Source organism: Poromitra crassiceps, assembly GCF_964638095.1.
Source record: "Poromitra crassiceps genome assembly, chromosome: 1".
In the NCBI taxonomy this organism is placed as follows: domain Eukaryota; kingdom Metazoa; phylum Chordata; class Actinopteri; order Beryciformes; family Melamphaidae; genus Poromitra; species Poromitra crassiceps.
Window position 1 is genome coordinate 87,338,009 of NC_139623.1, and position 23,529 is coordinate 87,361,537.

The window sequence follows — 23,529 nt, forward strand, 5'->3', positions numbered from 1 at the left end:
CTGAGCTGAAACTTCAATGATCTCTGTAGGGAAACTGGGTTAGGTGATGCAAGAAAAGGGGTTAGGGTTAGACTTTTGATGGAGATATTTCTGTTAAAAAACATTCCATACTTTTTCCAGACCTTGATTTCTTTTGAATATTTTGTCAAGTGATTGTCAGGGTTCTTGCACAGTTTCCATTTTAAAATTCCATATTTTAGACCCTATGTTCTTGACTGGATTAGATTTTAGTGAGTATTTAATATAATGCATGCATTGGATAATAAGAGCGTAAGAACATTAATCTTCACATCAACAAAAACTGTGAATTCAAAGTGGGTCGACAACAACATAAAAGCTATCATTATGTGTTGGATGTATGGGACCTGAACCACAACATTTTCCATACTTTTCACTTTTTTTTCTCCAAAATCCCAAACTATTCAAGACGTGGAAATGATCAAATTCAAATTTAATACTTTTCCAGACTTTCCAGCCTTGCATAGGAACTCTGAGATGAAACTTCATTGATCTCCGTAGGGAAACTGGGTGGAACGATGTGAGAAAAGGGGTTAGGGTTAGACTTTTGATGCAGACATTTCTGTTTTAAAAAAAAAGCACTGCATTGGACTTGGCTTCGCTCCGGGTGGCTGATCAGCATCTGAGACAGTCTGTCTGACCGTAATTCAAAATAAATAAATAGGGTAACACTTTATACTGAGGTACACATATTCACGATTAACTAGTTGCTTATTAGCATGCATATTAGTAGCATATTGGCTGTTTATTATTAATTATAAAACACTTATTAATGACCATAATTCTACAACTACTTAGTCGCTCCCCAGATTCAAATATTATGTTGAATTGCTGCACTCCGCATACTACATAATAGAGTCTGTGCCACTTCACACTCGCAGCCCCACCTGCTGTATTGAGGGAGGGTCTAAGGGTCAAAATTGAATGACTGACAGTAAGGAAGTTGTTGTACATGAAGATCTTAATGCTTTGCTCAGTATGAGCCTTATAAGGTGGTAGTACAACTAAAGCTTATTAAGATCATAATTCATGCACAACAACAACAACTTCCTTCCTATAAGCAGTAATTAGGAGGTTATGGCAGAAAACTCTTATTATCTCTTAGTTATTGGCCTAGTTGTGGAATACGAGCATGCAGAATAAGGCATTAATAAGTGCTTCATAATGACTAATAAACAGCCAATATGCTACTAATGCTAATAAGCAACTAGTTAATGCTGAATAAAGTGTTACCAGAAAGGGGAAGAGAAAGAGACAGGAAATGACCGAGGGACGAAGCAGGAAAGGCTTCCATGAAAAAAATCCTACCCTTCAAATACACCTGTGTCTCCTATCAACCCTGCATTTGACCTGTGTGTGTGTGTGTGTGTGTGTGTGTGTGTGTGTGTGTGTGTGTCAGTGAGCCTGAACGCAGTTACTTACGGTCTGAATCACTGCCATCCTGCTCACCCTCTCTGTTCTTGTAGAATGGGAACTTTCGTGTAAAGATGAAATTCTTTTTACGTTTGTCATTGAATGACTGTGAAGGGAGAGAGAGCATGGGGCAGACAGGTATATCCCACTGCTGTCACGTTCATGCTGACAAAACAACTGCTCGGTGCACAAAGTGGGACGTCAAGAAGTTATGGACACACCATTGTAGATTTAGCAAAGCGGAAATATTGATTGCTGTTAATGCCCAGATTCGTCTCATTTTCATGTTTTTCAAAAACATGAAAATATATATATATATTTCATTCTAGTTGCAACAGCACTCATTTTAGATCCTGATTGAAAATTAACTCCTCCAAACACACGCTGCCTTGCTGCCGCCCCTCTCTTCTGGCCGAGTGTCTGTGACGTTACGCAGCGTGGGTGAGTGTGTTTGGCATAAGGCAGTGATCCCCCCCCGTGTTACGACTGTGTTGTTTATTTTCTTCTTCTTATATTTCTGATATTGTATTTGTGCGTGACTTACGGTAATATGGCCAGTGTCATATTCTTATGAAGCGAATTTGGGTTCAGCAGGATAATCTTCACGAACGTTAATCACTGTTCTGCCTTTTGAAGCGTTTTCTAGACTATCCTACTGAACCCAAATTCGCGCTCCCATAAACTTTTGTTAACCACAGACCTTATTTTATGCATTTAAGTGAAATCCTCGTTCTAAAACCCCATTCACTTTCCCCCTGACGAACCCAAGCGCTACTCCCGGACTCATTCCTGCGGTGCTCTATACACACAGCTCATTGGCTGTTTGTGTCACTTGATTGTAATCACCTGATAATTTATTACAATCACCTGTTATTTTCCTACCAAGATGGCTGTGTGGTGATGTAACAGAATACTATCAATACAAAGTTGTTAGCATCCCATAGCTTACTCAGAGAAATCACATTTTGATAGCTCTTACTTTTGTTGGGACTGTATCTGGGAACACTTCTCATGAACTCTGGGTTATAACACATTCATCTGGTTTATAACACATTCATCTGATTTATAACACATTCATCTGGTTTATAACACATTCATCGTGCCTAATTAAAGCTACATGTCATTTTTCAAGGCTTATATTGTGTCCATCTAGGAGAATAATTTGTACCATGACTGCTTGACGTGCCACAGTTGCATCAGAGGCATAAAAAAACATAAGCCAGGTGAGAAAAGAGTTGGTGAGATCATGCATGACAGAAGTAGCATCACAGGGGTTTAGTGAAAGACTAGACTTTTGGAAGCAAACCAAAAGCATGCAGTGGCAGAAATGAAAGGTGGAGTTGTAGGGGCTGAGGTGGAGACTTCAAACAGTGACTGATCTGATCTGTGTCATCATTTGAAGACAAAACGATTAATGATGCGGATATGTAGGGCTGAACGATTATGTTTGAAAACGATATCACGATACTCATAATAAGGACGCCCCCCCCTTCCCCCCCGATATCAATACATATGAGGATATGGCTCACATAAGCAAAACTATGTTAAATAATCAAATTAATGTTCATCTCATTGAACTGAATGGTAATGTTTTGTGTGATGTCAAACTCAACTGCATTTTTCACAGAATATTCCTACCATACTTCATTTTGTCTGAGTTTCAAAATAAAATGTGCTCGTTCTCAACAGTTCAGACATTTTGCGTCTCAATATCCCCAAATCATCACAATATAATCCCACTGAAAGATGATCAGATTAAAGATTATATTGAATCGTCCAGCCCTAGTGATATGTAATATGTATATAGCCACAGTCTGTAGGCTTCCATATGGAGAGTATATACAGTATATGTATATAGCCACAGTCTGTACTAGGCTTCCATATGGAGAGTATATGTAATATGTATATAGCCACAGTCTGTTGCTTCCATATGGAGAGTATATATATGTAATATGTATATAGCCACAGTCTGTAGGCTTCCATATGGAGAGTATATATAATGTAATATGTATATAGCCACAGTCTGTAGGCTTCCATATGGAGAGTATATATAATGTAATATGTATATAGCCACAGTCTGTAGGCTTCCATATGGAGAGTATATATAATGTAATATGTATATAGCCACAGTCTGTAGGCTTCCATATGGAGAGTATATATAATGTAATATGTATATAGCCACAGTCTGTACTAGGCTTCCATATGGACAGTATATGTATGTAATATGTATATAGCCACAGTCTGTACGCTTCCATATGGACAGTATATGTATGTAATATGTATATAGCCACAGTCTGTACTAGGCTTCCATATGGAGAGTATATATATGTAATATGTCTATAGCCACAGTCTGTAGGCTTCCATATGGACAGTATATACAGTATATTTAATATGTATATAGCCACAGTCTGTACTAGGCTTCCATATGGAGAGTATATGTAATATGTATATAGCCACAGTCTGTAGGCTTCCATATGGAGAGTATATGTAATATGTATATAGCCACAGTCTGTAGGCTTCCATATGGAGAGTATATATATGTAATATGTATATAGCCACAGTCTGTAGGCTTCCATATGGAGAGTATATATAATGTAATATGTATATAGCCACAGTCTGTACTAGGCTTCCATATGGAGAGTATATATATGTAATATGTATATAGCCACAGTCTGTAGGCTTCCATATGGACAGTATATACAGTATATGTAATATGTATATAGCCACAGTCTGTAGGCTTCCATATGGACAGTATATACAGTATATGTAATATGTATATAGCCACAGTCTGTACTAGGCTTCCATATGGAGAGTATATATATGTAATATGTATATAGCCACAGTCTGTACTAGGCTTCCATATGGAGAGTATATATATGTAATATGTATATAGACACAGTCTGTAGGCTTCCATATGGACAGTATATATATGTAATATGTACAGTATATAGCCACAGTCTGTACTAGGCTTCCATATGGACAGTATATATATGTAATATGTACAGTATATAGCCACAGTCTGTACTAGGCTTCCATATGGAGAGTATATATATGTAATATGTATATATATAGCCACAGTCTGTAGGCTTCTGTAGGCTTCCATATGGAGAGTATATGTAATATGTATATAGCCACAGTCTGTACTAGGCTTCCATATGGAGAGTATATATATGTAATATGTACAGTATATAGCCACAGTCTGTACTAGGCCTCCATATGGAGAGTCACCTGTGCAACACTTGAGTGAGTTAAAGGCCCTATCCTTACTTTTAGATGGCCTGTCATCGCTGCCTTCATGTTTATCTTTGTTTATTGTTTGAAAGATGGTATGTGATTACGGGGGATGTGAATTATATACTCAAAATGTGGATCCAGATACTTTATATGGTATTCAATCAAGTTTAAATGATCAAACTTGCGTTTTTTTTTAGGAATAGTGCGGTAAATTAATCAATGCCTTCTTAATTAAGAAGGGATTTAAGCCTTGTTCAGACTGCCAGTCCAAATTGGATTGTTTGCATAATCCAGATTGGAATCGGATTGATTTTCATCTGAACAGCAAAAAAACACATGGAATCCGATTTTTGCAAATCAGATCCAAACCACATTTGGAGGTGGTTTCAATTGATTCCAATTGGATTTCTACAGATGCATCTTGAGTCCAGACGCTCTGGTCGCTCAAATCAGATTTCAAAGTATATTTTGCATCACTCAAAACTGTGATCCGTTCCTCCACGGATATTAGCCTCCTAAAGTGAGTGTCTTGACGGACAAGACTTGGTCCTCGATGGCCACAGAGCCTGCCAAAAAGCCCCGGCACATTCTAAAATTGGTAAGCCACCTATCGAGGACTTGGCTACATGTTCCGACCAGTCACTACTTTGCAGATGGCACCACACCTGTTGCTGCACATTGAAGCCCGACAAGGCTGCAGCACAGAACATGGCAACGTAAGTTATACCAGCATCTGCACCGCGGCTTGACAGCCCGATTGTTTGGATGACGAGAGTATTTACTGATGCCGACGTTGTTGCCACAGCAACCCATGCAGATAGGTGACGATCTGATCACTTGCCAAGTCTGATTTTTGGCAGTGCGGACAGTCTGTCTAGTCTTGCAGTCTGAACGAAGCCATACTCTGTTCTTTGTCATTAACATAATCAGTAATTAACATTACAAAAGTGAAAATGTATTTGCAACAGTCACATTAACATAACTTACATAATTTTTGGGGTGTGGCTCACAATGTTGTGGTGTTTTTGATGGAAGTGTAAATGAACAAACACATGATGAAATGGGCTGAGGTGTTCTACTGAATCAGTGAAATGCAGCTAGGAAATCTGTCAGACTAAAAGACTAAGAAAAGACTAAGAAAAGCTAACATCTGGAAATCTGTCGTCACGTCAGACTAAAAAACTAGGAAAAGACTAAGAAATGCTAACATCTGGAAAAGCAGATGAACATGTGCTCAAATGTTTTTACATTACATTACGGTATTTTGCCTTTCTTTAAATAAGTCACAGAAAGTGTAACTTTCTCTCGCACAGGGATTTCACAGTCACATCCCAATGTGACTGTGAATACATACAGTAATACAGTACATCGTCAGGTCTTTCATGCTCTTTGCTGCCTTCAAAAAGGCTCTTACCCCTTTTAAATCCATTGACCCGGGCTTGGCGTTGAATTTCACTGTCTTTAGACGGGCCCGCTCTTTCCTCTCAACCCTGCCAAGCAAAGAGACATTACAGTCATTAGCCAGCCAGATAAAAGCACTCAGAGCGGAAAAAAAAAAAAAAGATCGTTTGGACCGCAAGTTCCTCAATATTCCTGTCCGGAGAGCGCAGACCTCCGCCAAGGCCAAGACTCCAGTCTACTATGAAATGCAAACTTTGTGAGTCAGATCAGAACCCTAACCTTGACCCACCCATATCCCCCCAGCCACTTCCCCTACCCAGCCCTCAAACCCTGACTCTCAACGACCTGCCTATCCCTAGCTATGGCCCCTTTTGCTGACCACGCCCCATCCACCACCCACATACATCTAGCCACTCCCGCTATGCACCCCTCGAACCCGGACTCTCTAGGACCTTCCTATCTCTAGCTACGACCCCTTTGGCCGAGCCCCGCCCCCTTCCTTGACCAAAATCAGAATGGATCTGTGCTCAAATTTAAAGGGATCTTTCTTGGCCCATGGCCTTGGCCCCTTCCACCAAGTTTCATGAAAATCAGCCCAGTAGTTTTTCCGTAATCCTGCTAACAAACAGACAGACAGACAGACAGACAGACAGACAGACAGACGGCACCGAAAACAGAACCTCCTTGGTGGAGGTAAAAATAAGTCAACAGATAGAACTATTGGTGTCATGGGGTGGATACAACAAAGACCAATCAAAACACACTGCTCCTCGAGTTCCTTGCTGAATTGCAACGGGTCAATAGAGGACTTGGACAGATTTCTAATGTCTTCCCGAAACATACGTCTATGGTCCGCTCACCGTCTCTTGCTGGGGATGACGCCCATTTCCTCGCTGTCCCCATGCGGGGTAACCCGGCGTGCCTGCCACCACTCGTCGTCTGAGGCGTTGATGACGTGGAGGATGTCCCCATACCTGAAACTGAGCCCTTGGCTAGGGAGGCCGCTGTCCTTCGCCCTCTCGTAGTCAAACAGTGCCCTGTTACCGTAGGGAGGGAGAGAGGCTGTTATGGTAGGGAGGCAGAGAGGCTGTTACCATAGGGAGGGAGAGAGGCTGTTACCATAGGGAGGGAGAGAGGCTGTTACCATAGGGAGGGAGAGAGGCTATTACCATAGGGAGGGAGAGAGGCTGTTACCATAGGGAGGGAGAGAGGCTGTTACCATAGGGAGGGAGAGAGGCTATTACCATAGGGAGGGTTGCTATAATAAGAAATGTTCCTTATCTGCCACCCTGCTTCAGCCACAGGGCTCACACTTGGTTTCTGAATGTCACTGATACTGGAAGAGGAATCTTGCATGCATTTTCTTTTTTTACCATGATACAATTTGGAACGACCAATCAGGGTCAACTATTGTGACCAGTGTGTGTGTGTGTGTGTGTGTGTGTGTGTGTGTGTGTGTGTGTGTGTGTGTGTGTGTGTGTGTGTGTGTGTGTGTGTGTGTGTGTGTGTGTGTGTGTGTGTGTGTGTGTGCGTGTGTGCGTGTGTCTGTGTGTTTAGATTCATTCCACAGACACTAAACAAAAACATCAGGAATCACATTATATTATCATATCCTGAGGCATTTCTATGAAAAGTGAATGACAAGGTTCCCACACCTTCTTAAACATCAAATTCAAGGACTTTCCACACCTAATTCCCTCAAATTCAAGGACCCAACACGGCTGAGTTTGACACACTGTTACAACACTGCATTTCTTTATAATGACAACTAGCAGGCTTTACAGAAGCTCACAGACAACAATTAAAAAGAGAGAGAGGCTTGAATGAGTGACCATGTCTCAACTGTGCTGTGTTACAGTGACGGAAAATTAATATCAAAATAACTTTTTTTCCGTTCTTTCACAAAATAATTTATATAAATTCATAAATTCAAGCACTTCCAATGACTCATGTCTATTTATGTCTATAATTTACAAATATATAAATTCTAAAAACTTTCAAGGGCCTGTGGGAACCCTGTATAACTGTCAAAAACATCAGGAATCATTATTCGTATCCTGACGTGGATGAAAACTGAATAATGCAACTCTTTTAAATCATTGTATTCATATACATTCGCCAGGAAGTAGATTAGAATAAATTAGTACAGGCAACACAAGGAAAATGGGAGTGGAATTACTGTGTTTTTATATCTTCCTGCACATTTCCAAATATGAATTTAAGTTGGACATCCAAATCTATGGTAAAAATCCAAAACAGACCGACCTCACATAGAGCGATCTCTTCTGATTGGTCCGCAGGGATCCTGACCCAGAGCTCATGCTGTGGTTCATCATCTGTTCCCGCAGGTCGTGGATTTTAGCCTCGAAGCGGCCGTACTCTGCAAGACAAGACCCACAACTCCATTACATCCTGGGATAGAGGGGACTCAACCTAAGGATGTCGCTCAACTGAAACATACTGGGACTGTGAAGTGGAATGAATAAAAAAAATGAATGAATTGCTTCCGCCAATACACGTACAATACATGTACAGTCGCGAGCCACTTCTTTTCATGTGACAGCGAGGGGCTTCCCCGGCAGGACGTAGCACGTGGGAGGATCACGCTTAACCCCAGTTGCCCTCCCCCCTGAACAGGCGCCCTGACCCACCAGAGGAGGCACTAGTGCACACCCTTAATCCGGCTTCCCACCCACAGACACGGCCAATTGAGTCTGTATGGATGCCCGACCAAGCCGGAGGCAACACGGGGGCTCGAACCTGTGACCCTCATGTTGGTAAGCAGGGAATCTAGTGCTGCACTACCCGGACGCCACACCAGCACTTTGTTAAAGGCCCAACCATAACATACAATAATCGTTAACACAGTTTCAATTACTGACTACTGTATATATTTTTTGCATTCTTAAGCAATGTTCCACACCTGTGTCTCAGAGAAATGAATGCTCAAAATAAGCGTTTGCGTAAAGTTTTGATCAACAACTCAGTGAGCTTGACCTGCTGCACTGGACGCTCCTTTCCCTGTTAATGTATACCCAAAGTTCTATTAGTTTGTCTTTAACACAAATTCTAGCAATTTCAAAAAAGGTACAATGATCCTACTAAGTTACAGCAAGTTTAATATGTGTCTTCTCACGGCTTCTTTGCCATTTTATTAGACTGCCACCTCCTCAAGTGTGGTCTTGACTAAATTCCAATCATGAAGACTGGCTTTCTGCAGCATCCCCCAGTTCTAGGTTATATCACCCCTATGCTGTGCATGCCTCCTTTTCATTCAGGGTGTGTAAGGCCAAATTCAGACACAATCCGTCGAGACGTATAGTAGTCTGGCTGTAGTCCGTCGGGGTGGGCGATCTCACTCCCCTTCAAAACAAGCATGTGTGCGAGCGAACCAGGAAAAGACGAGTGCTGAGGCAAGCAGCTTTCATTGACAAACTAACCGGATTATTTTTATTGAGAAGAGAACAGATATACATCTGCAATGTTTTGAGAGAGAAGACAAGAGAAGAGAAGAGAAGAGTGAAACAGAGCAGAGCTGTGTGTGTGTGTGTGTGTGTGTGTGTGTGTGTGTGTGTGTGTGTGTGTGTGTGTGGCGTCTAGATTGGCCAGCGGAGTGTGACGTAGGGCTGCATTGCCCACTGCTGGAGCCTGTCGGACGACCCCCCATTGACTATGAATGGAGTGCGGGGGGGGGGGGGGGGGGGGGGGCAATGCGAGCGTCTGATCCTGTGTGAACTCGGCCTAACTCCCTGCTCAAGTGACGTCACTGATTACATCACATTGCTCGCGTGGCTTCACTGGTGACATCACAATTGCCCCCCTTTTCTCCATTTTCCAAGTATCCATTCAGCTCAAGACATCTGTCTCTCCTCGTCTGCTGAGCCAATCACCTAAGCGGTGGGTGTAGTATATAGAGCCCATGTTACTACGTCATTACTCACATTTGTGCTGCCATTCTCAGTTGCTGATCATCATCACTGGAGCAGTTGTTTTGCCCCACCCCCTCCCCTGATGACCACCAATGTCATGACTCCTGAAGAAATCCCTATGAGGGGATTCTCTATCCTATGGAGGAGTCATCATATCATACGCCAAACTTAATTTGTCTATTTGTTCATTAAAGTTGATTAAACCTTCCTACTAGTCTCTCATGATTGAAATACTATTATTTGCTGCAATTGAATATTTAGTTAGCTTAACTCCAACAGTTCAATTCAAATACTGTACTGTAATAACATGCTGTAATAAAATAATTCCTGCCCCACATTTGCTTTTTATCAGAGCCATTCAATAGGAACAGAGCTCTGATTTCCCTTCTGTGTGATAATTAATATGATTTAAGAGTTGATTATTTCCATTTTTTTTATGAACTCTATGATTGATAACCTATAATTTAGCTCTATAGTTTTCAATACATCTCTCGTACAAGTAGGCAAACATTTTTTGAAATTATGCAGAGGATATGGACTGATTCATCCAAACTTCTAAGAGCTTTCCTGACAGACCTCCAGCATTAAAATCGAAAAACACCTACGCATCAATCTCCTCTGTTTAAGTTGGCGCACTTCGCATGACCCCCCGAAGTGTCCAGTCGATGATGTCTGAAGCCAGAAGCAATGAGGCGAAGCAAAAGAGGACGTCAGGACGCGGAGACCTGCCTCTTAAGTATGCTTTTCCCTGACAGGGCGCTTACAATGAGGACAAAAAGTGCAGACAACTTCAGGCTAATCTGTCGCCTAAAGGAGAGCGAGCGGTAAAGAGACGTGACACGAGCAGCCACTGCACACACCGCTGTCACTGTGCAACCTGTGTCCAGTGAAAGGAGAGCAAGAGAAAGACAGGAATACCGTACATGATTTTAGCTGAAAAGACTAGAAGTTTTGTAATGTTGAAAGAGATTTCTCATTTAAAGTGCCTTTCAAATGTGCAATCCATTACAACCTTATTCTCTAGAAGCTGCCCCACTTGCAATTTCACCTCCAAAAACTGTGTCAGAGTTTCATTTCTATTACAGTGTTTTGCTCCCTCATCATCCCCCGAGACACGCTAATAGAAAAATAATAAGCAGTCTGAGCCAAGGAAACTTCCAAATGACTTCCCATAACTGGACAGACGACTTTAACACAAAATGCCAAATGAAAATGTAGTTGTAGCAGCATGCAGATTTCTAGACCAATTAAATTCACTGGCTTCTTTAATACTTAATCTTTCCAATTCTGTCCATCTTTCTCCAGAATCAGACTCACATACCTTTCTGCATGTTCGCTTTGCTGCTGTGTCTTCTACTGCTGTCTTCTATCTCTCTGTCCAACTACTTCTTCCCTCTCTTCTTTACACACAGTCCAATACTGTGACTGACTATGCCTGGTGCAGCACTAAGTAGTGATAGCAAGCAGCCTCTCTCTCCTCTGGTTGGTCATAGGAAGTACAGGGGCGGGGCTGAGTGGAGATGAACACGTCAAGCAGAATATAACAGTTTCCAAACCACTGGCTGTTTACTTGATCAATCAAGTATAAGATATTGCCCCACTAAACTGAGGATGTCCCATTTTTTGTTGGGGAAAGCTGAAATGACAAACATCTAATATCCCTTTGGAATAGTATGTTAATTTATAGAAAAAGATTGTCTCTATTCCCTATACAGTATATGATTGAGTATAATGAAAAACTGTCACGGACAATTGTGCCTCTATCCATGCACAGTCATACTAAAGAATTACAAGACTGCAGATTTGATATGCTTTGGAGTTAAGTGCTCTGAAACACATTACAGTGAAAGTTCTTATTGATGCAATTGTCTGGCAATATGTGGCCATAGTGTTAATGAAACCACATTAACCTGACCTCATCTGAGTGTATTTGCAGAATGAAGGTGGAAAAACTCTGCATGGTAAAACAATGATCTTCTAAATTATGTTGGAAAAACTTTCATAAACTAAATGCGGACAGAAATTGAGGTCATGCCCCCTTGTGGCTGAAAATGGAGGCTGGCTCTATTGCAAACTCCTCTCTGCCAGCCATGCTGTTTTCTAAGCTAGAGGGACCAGGGACTTTTCGAAGTTTGAGTGTTGTTGTGAAAAACAGAATTCTAAATCAAGTCAGGAGAGTTCTAAGTCTACCAGATGTTTCCGTCCACACTCCAATTTGTTTCAATCACTCTTTTTTGGCTCCTTGGTCAGACAGAAACTACCAGGCCTGGAGTGAGAAGGATCTGGCTTCCATCAACGACCTTTACATAGATGGTAATTTTGCATCCTTTGATCTACTGAAGAGGAAGTTTGAGTTACCCGGAACACACTGGTTTAGATACCTGCAAGTCAGAAATTATGTTTGATCCAAGATTCATGACTTTGTAGCGCTCCCAGATGAGCATGCTTTTTTTGATGTTTTGCTGAGCCCTCCTCACTCCAAGCATCTCATTTCCAGATTTGTATGTCTGTTTGATAACTGCACCATAGCCTCTACTGAGAGGATTAGAGAAGCGTGGCAGGGGCAACTTGGTATGGAGTTATCTGACATTATATGGTATAGGAGTCTATCTGTGATACAACTCTGCTCAGTTAATAGTAGACACCAGCTGATCCAATTTAAAGTCACTCATCGTCTTCACTATTCTAAGCATAAGTTGCATAAGATCTACCCTTCTGTTTCACCACTGTGTGATAGGTGTCAGGTGTCAGAGGGCACGTTGTCTCATGCCTTTTGGTTCTGTCCTTCACTAGCAGGATATTGGGCCAGGATATTTGACTGATACTCGAAGGCCTACAACTGATACTGGCCTACAAGATAACCCTTCAGCTGGAGGCAGAACTCGCCATCTTTGGCTGCTCGGAGACCTCTCTGAACTTCCCTGCAGCTGCGCAACAGTCTCTGACACAGGGGACAACTGTCGCCAAAAGACTAATTCTGAAGGAATGGAAGCCTCCCTCTTCACCTTCATTTCAGTTGTGGTTAACGGACATGGGGCCCTATCTTCCCCCTGGCCTTAGGCGGTAAACTGGCGTTAAACGCAAAAAAACTCGGGAAGATGGCATCATGTTTATAGGCCCCGAAATGTGCTTTACGCAGAAGAGGCGTGGCGCAGTGCCAGAATAGGCCAGAATGGGCGTTTCGGCCTTAATATAAAATGTATGTAAGCACTATAGGCAGGCACAATGACCGATGAAAAAAAAGTTGTTATACCGTAGTTTTGAGCCCCTGTCATTCAGAGGCTGTTGCATCATCCTACCTGTGCAGTGGGGGAGAAGAAAGGGTAGCGAGAGAAAACGATATCATTCTGCCCAAACTTTCACCAATCTAATCTCATCATGACATCCAGGGATAGGCTATATTTTTCTAGCCGATGCGTTTAGAACATTCTTTTCACTTTGATCTTGCTATTGTGTAGCATATTTACATGCTTGCTGTATTTAAACTGCAATGAGATTTGTTTGAGGAGCATAATATGGAATAATATATATGGAGAGACGGGGATGAAAGGGGGGGGGGAGCTCAGCGCGCTTTGGTCGGGCTTTTCTGACCAGACTGGATCACTCCGTGGAATTGGAGCTTGAATGGGAAGATTGTGATTCGTTTACTGCAGTTCTCCAATGAGCACATTGGGAATAATTCTACGCTTAAAAGGCGTGGTTAAGTGGTTAACAGATGGATTTAGGGGAAAATATTGACTGCGCCGGACCACGCCCACTAATAGGGCTGAGCCTGGCCTTAAACGCTATATATAAATTCAATCACTTTCAATGACCCATGTCTATTGATGTATTCGCCATGGCATGAGTCGAGAGACAGTGTAGATAACACTGTGTCTGAATATGAGCACCCTGCTGTTGCTTCCAAATGCCTTATCGGCATTTGACATCCTTCCAAAAACAATGTAAGTGGGTTGAACAGCACATGTTTTCAAAGACATTTTTAAAAGGGAAGATGTTCAAGGCTCAGGGGTCAAGACCTGGGAGCAAATGAAACACAAGGGGCAGTGAGAAGGACTGTACGAGAGGGTGTGTAGTTGAGGAGTGAGAGTATTTAAAATATCAGGAAGAGGTTGGGAGAGACAGGGGTCAGGAGTGGTGGGTCATAAGCCCGGTGGACAGGGGTGAACAGACTGTATGTGATTGCATTCACTCAGTGACTTCCCCTTTTAGCCAAGCCTCTGGTGAATGATGCTAACACTCAGAGCAGCCACTGGTGCCATTGGCACAAACCTGGTGCTGGAGACGGGGCCCGTCGCGGCGAGCATAGAGCAAGTTCTGATGGGTAAGAAGAGAGAGCAGTTGTTAGTCCCAGAGGGCTGTAGAGTCCAGTCAGTCATTTTTAAGTATGGAGCTGGACAAATGAGATGCAGGCCAGGTGTTAGATGAACCCGTTCTGCATCAAAATCCCTGGCTCTTCCCACTTCCTACAGGGTGCTTGAGCACACTATTTAAAAGTCTCTTGTGAGAGTCTGATCTGACAGAGCAAACTCTACTTTGTTTATGGTCTGTTAGATATGCATATTCTAAAAAAAAAAAAAAAAGGGGAAAACCTGAGTGGTAGAAACAATTTACAAAACAGTTCAAAAAGGCACGCACATCCCAAATAAAGAGAGATGAAAACTAGGTGCTGGACAGAGCTACAAGTAGAACTGGAAAAATACAGTCTGCACAGCGTACACTAAAGATAGCTGTGTGTCTCTCTGTCTTGTTTGAGGAAGCGCTTGCAACCGAAACGTACCAATAAATGGGTGCGATCTCTAGTGTGCAAACTATTTTTCCAATGGTAGTGGTAACACCAGCTTTCAGACCATTCTCTGTCCAGGTCTGACTGATGTTCTAGAGAATCTTCATGCTAGCAGCACTAGTCAAACACAAATCAACTTACAAACAAAAGCTCATCTCAAACGAAGCGTCTTTTTGACTGTTAGATGTAGGTAAAAGATTAAGAGAATAACCCTAACCTAGATATTTTCTGAGGAAAACACACTGCATACTTTGGTCAGAGACTGAAGGAGTTAGACTTTTTCAGTTTGACACCTTTGTGACACGAGAAGTCTGACGATGAGTCACTGCCTCTGCAGCCCTGAAGTACATATGGCTGCTGACCTTAATCACATGAGGCATGTCACCAATCAAAGCTGTCTGATCCACTAGGCAACTACGGAGCAGGGGTGTCAGAGAAAGCAGTTTTGAGTTAGCATGAACATGTCCTGCACGGGTTATAAAGCATTTATATGCCCATGTTAAAGGACAAAGAAACCACAAACCAATGTAATGGTAATACTCATATAGGCTATATAGTAATTTTGTTGTGTGTTTTGCATTGTCGGACAATTTCCACTGAGACTGTGTGTAAGACGTCAAAACAATAATCAGTTCCAATCACTAATCAACTCAAAACCTCTCAATATGAACAGTTCTCCATCAATATCACATGGATGTGCATCTCTATGTGCATCAATATGCACATTGATACGGGCTAAAGCGGAACAACAATGCTAGTGGGGTGAACACTCATCCCTACCTGAAGATTTATATTCAAAACTCTTTTTCAATGTCTAATGATCCAAGTCCAAATGTCTTTTTTGGATGGTGAGGTGATGACTTTGTTTCATAACCATATGCAAAGAATGCAACCTGCTAAGGAGCACTTTAAGTGAGACTCTGGTGAGGCTCACAGTATGAAGGTGAGTGGGTAAACTGGACGTGAGGCTCACAGTATGAAGGTGAGTGGCTAAACTGGACGTGAGGCTCACAGTATGAAGGTGAGTGGCTAAACTGGACGTGAGGCTCACATTATGAAGGTGAGTGGGTAAACTGGACGTGAGGCTCACATTATGAAGGTGAGTGGCTAAACTGGACGTGAGGCTCACATTATGAAGGTGAGTGGGTAAACTGGACGTGAGGCTCACATTATGAAGGTGAGTGGGTAAACTGGACGTGAGGCTCACATTATGAAGGTGAGTGGCTAAACTGGACGTGAGGCTCACATTATGAAGGTGAGTGGCTAAACTGGACGTGAGGCTCACATTATGAAGGTGAGTGGGTAAACTGGACGTGAGGCTCACATTATGAAGGTGAGTGGGTAAACTGGACGTGAGGCTCACATTATGAAGGTGAGTGGCTAAACTGGACGTGAGGCTCACATTATGAAGGTGAGTGGGTAAACTGGACGTGAGGCTCACATTATGAAGGTGAGTGGGTAAACTGGACGTGAGGCTCACATTATGAAGGTGAGTGGGTAAACTGGACGTGAGGCTCACATTATGAAGGTGAGTGGCTAAACTGGACGTGAGGCTCACATTATGAAGGTGAGTGGGTAAACTGGACGTGAGGCTCACAGTATGAAGGTGAGTGGGTAAACTGGACATTGGGCAAAGTCAGCTGAAGTGTCACCTGTAGCGGAAGAACCATGTAGAGTAATCCCCCGTGCGGGATTAGTCTGAGCCTACCCTAAACCCTTCAAAGTAAGGGACGGCACAGACTTTGGGGTTTGAATATCTTGAACCAAACGGGAAATGCAAAATGCAAAATGACACCTCCACCCCCCCACCACCACCATCCCAAGAAGACTGCATCACCAACTAAAGGAATGCATTTATCCTCGTTAGACTTTGGACAGTTGGACATATCTGAGCCGGCTCACCTTCTGGTCTGTACTGGGCAATGATGGTGACCATTTGCCCAGCTCCTTTCAATGCTGCCGCTGCTTGTTCGTGCGTGGCTCCTCGTAAGTCGATGCCATTTACCTGTTTTGAAAATGAGACAATTTCAAAGGATTATTTTTTCTCTTCTATCCCATTGGACAGAATACAGAGGAGACCATTCCAGAAAGATCAGAGAGAGAGAATGACCATAGAAGAGCTGCACATCATTGGTAATACATGATGCTTTGTGTGGAAAGACGCTACACATTTTATGCAGATTTTAGTGAACTAATTAGGCACAGTTGCTGTCCGAACCAAATGTCCATGGTTAAAGTACAATGAAAATATCTCCCTGTTTTGTGCTGTAAAGCAAATGCCCTTTGTGCTGTAAAGCAATCCAGAAGATTTCCCGAAGTTGGACAACTTAAAATGTATAGAGGCCAGTAGATGCTGCCATTATTCTCAGTGTTGGTCTGGTTTGTTTATGGCAATTAACACCTTAAGTGCCATAGCCGAAATAATTCGTCTTACATAATCCAACGCTTAAGTGCCAGAGCCGAGTTTACTCGTCTTACATAAACATTTTTTTTTTTTTGACGGTGGTACATCAATCAACAACTTTTACATCTTCGAGATCACTATTGGAGCAAGATAATGTGTATAATCTATTTTACCGACCCACTAAGTGTTGACAGTGCTCCCCCAGACGACCGAAATCAAAGAAAAAACTGCCGCGGGACCAAGCCGTTCAAGGAAATGCCGTGGCGATTTTACAGTAACAGACTTGTCTTGCCTGAGAGCGGCCGCGCACCGGCAGCAGCACACAGAGAGCGGAGAGCGATTTGCAAAATAGATCATAGGTGAAACACACTTTGAAACACCTCAGAAAGGCCAGAATCAACATCTGCCCATCGCCCACGCATTCCCCGGCCCATCTTGACTCGCACAAGGAGCGTCTGCACGCAGGCAAGCAGGCAGGCAGGCACACAGGCAGGCAGCAGCAAAAGCGCTTCTGACACGCCCGCTGTACAGCCAGGAGGAAGGAGGAGAAGACACACGGAGGGAGGAGTTTAAATGAGAGGGGTGAATGAGAGGGGTGTTTCCTGTTGTTATGGAGGAAATTACTGTTCAAAACTATTGTTTAGAATGTCTGACGGTCTTACTGATGCCAAAAATGAATGGTTAAAGTGACTGTTTCACAAAAAGCCATTTATCTCTGAATAAATTTCCAGACGCTGAAACCATGCTGTACTCAACGGCTAATATCTACATAACTACTAACTCTGCAAACTAACTCTTTTAGACAGAGAAAGCACACATTCTATTAGTTATTTTTAGATGATTGGTGTTCATGAATTCTTAACAGAAAAGAATCCTCGGCTGTCTCTAAAATGAGCCAGAATCGTCAAAAACACCCCTGGCACAACTTACCTACAGGAATGAAAACATGGCTGGCATTCAATGTGTTATACTAATGTCTCAAAATGAATCTGATTTATTGATGTTAAAATGCTATATGGAACATCTTTATGTGAATGTTTTATATGTTATCTCTAACAACATATTGGCCACACTCCCTCCTTAACATTTGGTGTGGCATGCTGTTGGGAACAAGCTCCTAGTGACAGGGCAAGTGAACAATGGCAGCAGACCAAATAGCCACCAGTGTGAAAGCAATACGGGGCGTGCGGGATGTGAACGTAGTGAAGGCCCCAAAAGAGAGAGCGAAAGGAGTACATGCTCAATAGGTGGAGAGAGACAGAGCAAGATATTCTTAGACTTCAAAACCAGGTCACCGTCGGAATGTTACCCGCCTGCTTTCATCAAGGTAGACTGAGGTGCTGATTGGACGGAAATGAACCATGGGACTGTGCCGGCTTGATTGAACAATGTGCTGGTCACAGTGTAAGGCTGTAATGAAATGAGACAGTCTAATCTGTTGCACAGTGTGGGAGGCAAACTATTACAATTAGCTGTAATGAGGCAGAACAATCACTTAGGCTCATCTACTGCCCCCTGCGTAGTCTGTTGATGATCCCAGTCGGTTGTCATAAGAGACTCTACCTACACTGCTTTGTGTTTGTTTGTTTGTTTTTTGTTATCCTGCACTTATGACTATTGTTGCCTGAAAATTCAGGTTATGGTTTTAATCCATGATTGTAAAGCCACATCCTTCATGACAGTGGAGTAATATTTGACGCAAGTAGCCTAGCTCAGTGATTCTCTACCCTTTTCGTATCAAGGACCACTAATTTAGTAAACATTTGGGCCATGGACCCCCATTTAATAATTTTAGTCTCCTGAACTCAAATTTGAGAATATTTGTATTGTTAGATATGATTTTGTCCGTAGAGAGATAACAGTGAAGCTATGATCGAAACAGTCATTCTTATACATTCCCAAATTCTCTAATTATGTCCATTTCTTTTAAATGCTGAAGTTTAACAATTCATCAATTTGCCTGGGGCCCCCTGGAACCTTCAGACCTTTCGAGGTCCCTGGACCCCCACAGAACTACTGGCCTAGCTGACTAAATAAAGTGTTTTTCAATCCATTGTGCAGTTTGAAAGCAAAACAGTTCAATTAACCAGATAGGCAGCTAAAGTCCACAGACATTACTGTGATGACTGGTCGGCCTGCTGCTGCTTCCAGTGGCATCAAGCACTGTCCAAGGTGCTGAAAGGCAGCCTACTAGATGCACAGTTGGTTTACCGCCAGCGAGTGATTGAAGCTGAGGAGCAGGTGGTATCTTTTGGCTTGCAATTAGTTCTCATATTATGCACCTGCAATCGGCCCTATATAACAGCTCTCTTCACAGACTTCCGATGCTGAAACTCTGACACCATTGACCTTGTCTGCTACCACGGATCTGCATTACAATTACCAAATCAAACAGGGGTCACAAGAAAATGTTGGGGAGATGGGGGTGAATCGATGTGGGAAAGATGTAAATTTGAATTTCTTACATTATATTTTGTTTATATCTATGTGATAAATGGGGTTTGTCTCCTCAATCAATGTATAATGATTATGTTGTAATTTTAAATTAAATAACATTAAAAATAATATTAATAGTTTTGTTTTTTGGGGTTCCATACCAAAAAGGTACCTATACACATGGCCCTCCAATACAATGATCACAATATATATGAACATAATCATCCTTTTTGCTTGTAGTTGTGTAGGCAAATGTTACAAGTGGACCTTAAATGCCTCCCAGTTTGTAGATTTCACTCTTATCACCTACAACCAGGAGCACTGTTTCTGGATCATGCCCACATTAGTAATCACTGCTGTGGTCATTGTTCCGAAGACAAATTAGAACGTAGATTCAGGGCCAGATCTCGTTTCCACACACATTTGTTTTACTGCACATGCTCAAATGCTCTGGTGGTATGCAATATGGGCACAAAACAAGCCAACACCTACGAATGTAAAAATCTGAGCACAGGAGCATCAGAAACAAGTCTATCAAATATGAGCTGGATTATTTGAAAGAAGATTCTCTTATTCACTGTGACATTCTTTTGCAATAAAGTTTCATCATTTGACATGATGAAAAGCTACTCCGATGATATGAAGACCAAAGTCTTCAAATCCCCCCTCCCCCCCCCCCCCCCCCCCGCCCCCCCAAATGAATAGATCTGAGAAATTCCTGCAAGGGTTATTCATACACCATAAACAAGTATGGATTCCTAGGTTTGGTACAATGGATAACAAAAGATAGCATTGCATCATCTTAAACACAAGAGATGACAAGATGTCACAGGAGACCGATTTGGTGTACAATAGCTGCAGCATGTATAAATGCAAAAAAGCCATGGCTGGTTTGCTACAGTATAGACCTTAATATAATGGAAAATCAAGCAAGAAAAATTTATTTAGTATCTACAATTCAATTTACAGTGCCATGTGGCTTGAGAAAATAACTATATTGCACCGGATTGATTATTGTAATGCTCTTGTTTCTGGCCTACCCACCAAATTGCTCAACAGACACAAAAATCATTCAGAACTCAGCTGCCCAGATCATTACCCACACTAAATCATCTGACCACATCACCCCTGTCCTCATTCAACTCCACTGACTCCCCGTTCACTACCGGACCAGATCGACCTTCTGCTCACCTACAAAGCCTGACACAACCTAGCTCCCACCTATCTCTCTGACCTCCTCCAGGAGTACATCCCTTCCCACTGCCTGCGCTCTTCCTCAGCTGGCCTCCTGACTGTCCCCACCTCCCCCCTCAGTACCATGGGTGCTAGGCCCTTCAGCTGCACCGCAGCCAGACTCTGGAACTCCCTGCCCCCACACATCCGACAGTCTGACATGATAACCATATTCAAAACTCACCTCAAAACCAACCTGTTCAAACTGGCCTAGTCACTTGAATCCCATACAGCACTCAGTTTTCTCTGACCTCATCCCCTATGTGTCTGTCCGCTGTGTATCTCCTGTCTTTCTTTTTATCTATGCTTGTTTTGTTTTATCTATGCTGGTGTTTGCCATGCTTGTTGTTTTTGTCTGAGTATGATCTTTTAGTATTATGTTCTTTTTATGCCCTGTACGAGGACCTTGGGTGTTTTGAAAGGCGCCTCCAAATAAAATGTATTAATATTTATCAGTGGCCGGGCCAGCGAAGCGGCAGGGCCAAGTACCAAACAGATTTTCGATTGGTCAAAAATTGAGCCCACAGTGCCTAAAGAGCATATTAATTTCAGGGACGGCATTAGCTCGGGAGGTAGAGCAGGTCGGCCAATGACTCAAGGGTTGGCGGTTCGAATCCCGCTCCCTCCCAGCTGTTGTCGTTGTGTCCTTGGGCAAGACACTTAACCCTCATTGCCTCGTATGAATGGGTATGAATGTCTATGAATGTTGGTGGTGGTCGGAGGGGCCGTAGGCGCGAAATGGCTGCCACGCTTCCGTCAGTCTTCCCCAGGGCAGCTGTGGCTACATCACCCGTAGCTTACCACCACTGGTACGAATGGTGTGACTGAATAATGATTCCTGTGAAGCGCTTTGGGTGTCTAGAAAAGCGCTATATAAATCCAATCATTATCATTATTATTATTATTATAATTTCTATTGAAGAGGTTCGTCAGGAGTTTAAGCGTATCAAGGTGAACAAGGGTCCTGGGCCTGATGGTGTCTATCCACGCACCCTCAAGGTCTGTGCTGACCAGTTGTGCCATGTTTTTCATACTCTTTTCTCTCTGTCGCTGTCTTCATCTGCTTTTCCTGTAATGTGGTTAACTTCATGTCTTGTCCCTATTCCTAAAAAGAACAATGTGCGTGATAGCCTCACTAACCTGAGACCTATTGCTTTGACATGTCACATTATGAAGTGTTTTGAAAGGATTGTGCTGGGCCACCTCAGGGATCAGGTGGCACCTTATTTAAATCCCTTGTAATTTGCATACAGGAAGAGTGTAGGAGTTGATGATGCGCTTATTTTGATGTTACATCGTATGTATAGTCACCTTGAATCATCTGCCAGCTCTGTTAGGGAAATGTTCTTTGATTTTTCGAGCGCCTTCAACACTATCCAGCCTCATATTCTAGCAAATAAATTGATTAAATATAAATTGCATAATTCAACCATCACCTGGTGCATGAGATATCTTGTGCCTCGACCTCAGTTTGTTAGGCTGGACGACACTGTATCAGATATCATCTGGACAAAAACTGGAGCCCCTCAAGGAACAGTTTTAGCTCCTTTTTTCTTTATTCTTTATACTGCAGACTGCAGACATAGTGAGGCCATGTGTCATATGCAGAAATTCTCTGATGACACTGCTCTTATTGGTCTCATCAACAAAGGTGACGATCGGGCCTATAAAAAGGAGATTGATTCATTTGTTTCCTGGTGTGATGACAACTTTTTACTGCTCAATGTTGAAAAAACCAAAGAGCTAGTTATTGATTTTGGGAGGAAGAAGGCAGAAGTCTCCCCTGTCATAATTAAAGGGTTGGAGGTAGAAATAGTCCAGTCCTATAAGTATCTCGGTGTCCACCTGGACAGTAAGCTGGACTGGAAGAAGAACACAGATTCTGTGTTCAAGAAGGCCCAGTCTCGACTTTTCCACTTGAGGAAGCTTAGATTGTTTGACATCAGCAGGTCACTTCTTCATGTGTTCTACCAAGGTATCCTAGCTAGTGTCCTTTTCTATGCTGTGCTGTGCTGGGGGGGCAGCCTCACAGTCATGGACAGAAATAGGATAAACAAAATGATAAAAAAAAGCTGGCTCAGTGATTGGCCTTCCCCCTGATTCCTTGGAGATGATTATAGCCAAGAGAACAAGGAGAAAACTGAACTCTATTCTTTCTTTTGAAGGCCATCCTTTGTTTAATGTGTTTAATGCCCTGCGCAGTTCGTTTAGCAATAGGCTTTTGATGCCTCGGTGCTCTACTGAGCGATTTAGAAGATCTTTTGTTCCTGCTTCTGTAAAATTCTTTAATGAACACTGCTAGCTCTGTATTGTGAGGCTCTCTCTCTCTCTCTACTGTATTATTGTTATTGTGCTGTATGTTACTGTTTCTTGTATGTATCTGTACTCGCTCTGGTGGCAAACCATGTTTCCCCTCGGGGATTAAGAATAAACACCATACCATACCATAATTACTCTAATTACCTAGGGCAATTAGGTTGTATTTGTGATGTCATCAGTCACTCAAGCAATTGTGATGCCATCAATGATGTCACTCGAGCAATTGTGATGTCATAAATCCTTCCTGGCTCACCCCTATATAAGTGGAAGCAGTGTGTGTTTTTACACGCAAGCATCCAGTCCCATAAAACACCACCAGCAAGCATCCAGTCTGCAATGGGTCGTGCCCGGCCACG

General features: G+C 42.6%; 1 protein-coding gene across 2 annotated transcripts in view; it reads right to left on the reverse strand.

The window, feature by feature from the left end:
- Nucleotides 1-23,529, reverse strand: part of dlg2 (discs, large homolog 2) — a gene marked incomplete at both ends in the record, with an annotated part of 222,832 nt that overhangs the window by 20,597 nt on the left and 178,706 nt on the right. The window contains 5 exons of one of the 2 annotated variants that reach the window (XM_083645376.1): nt 1,441-1,537; nt 6,080-6,155; nt 6,927-7,103; nt 8,332-8,446; nt 16,684-16,786. In XM_083645376.1, coding sequence (XP_083501502.1) covers nt 1,441-1,537; nt 6,080-6,155; nt 6,927-7,103; nt 8,332-8,446; nt 16,684-16,786 — 568 coding nt within the window. Of the gene's footprint in view, nt 1-1,440; nt 1,538-6,079; nt 6,156-6,926; nt 7,104-8,331; nt 8,447-16,683; nt 16,787-23,529 lie in introns of those variants that run through there. The other variant, XM_083645377.1, reaches the window with a different exon arrangement.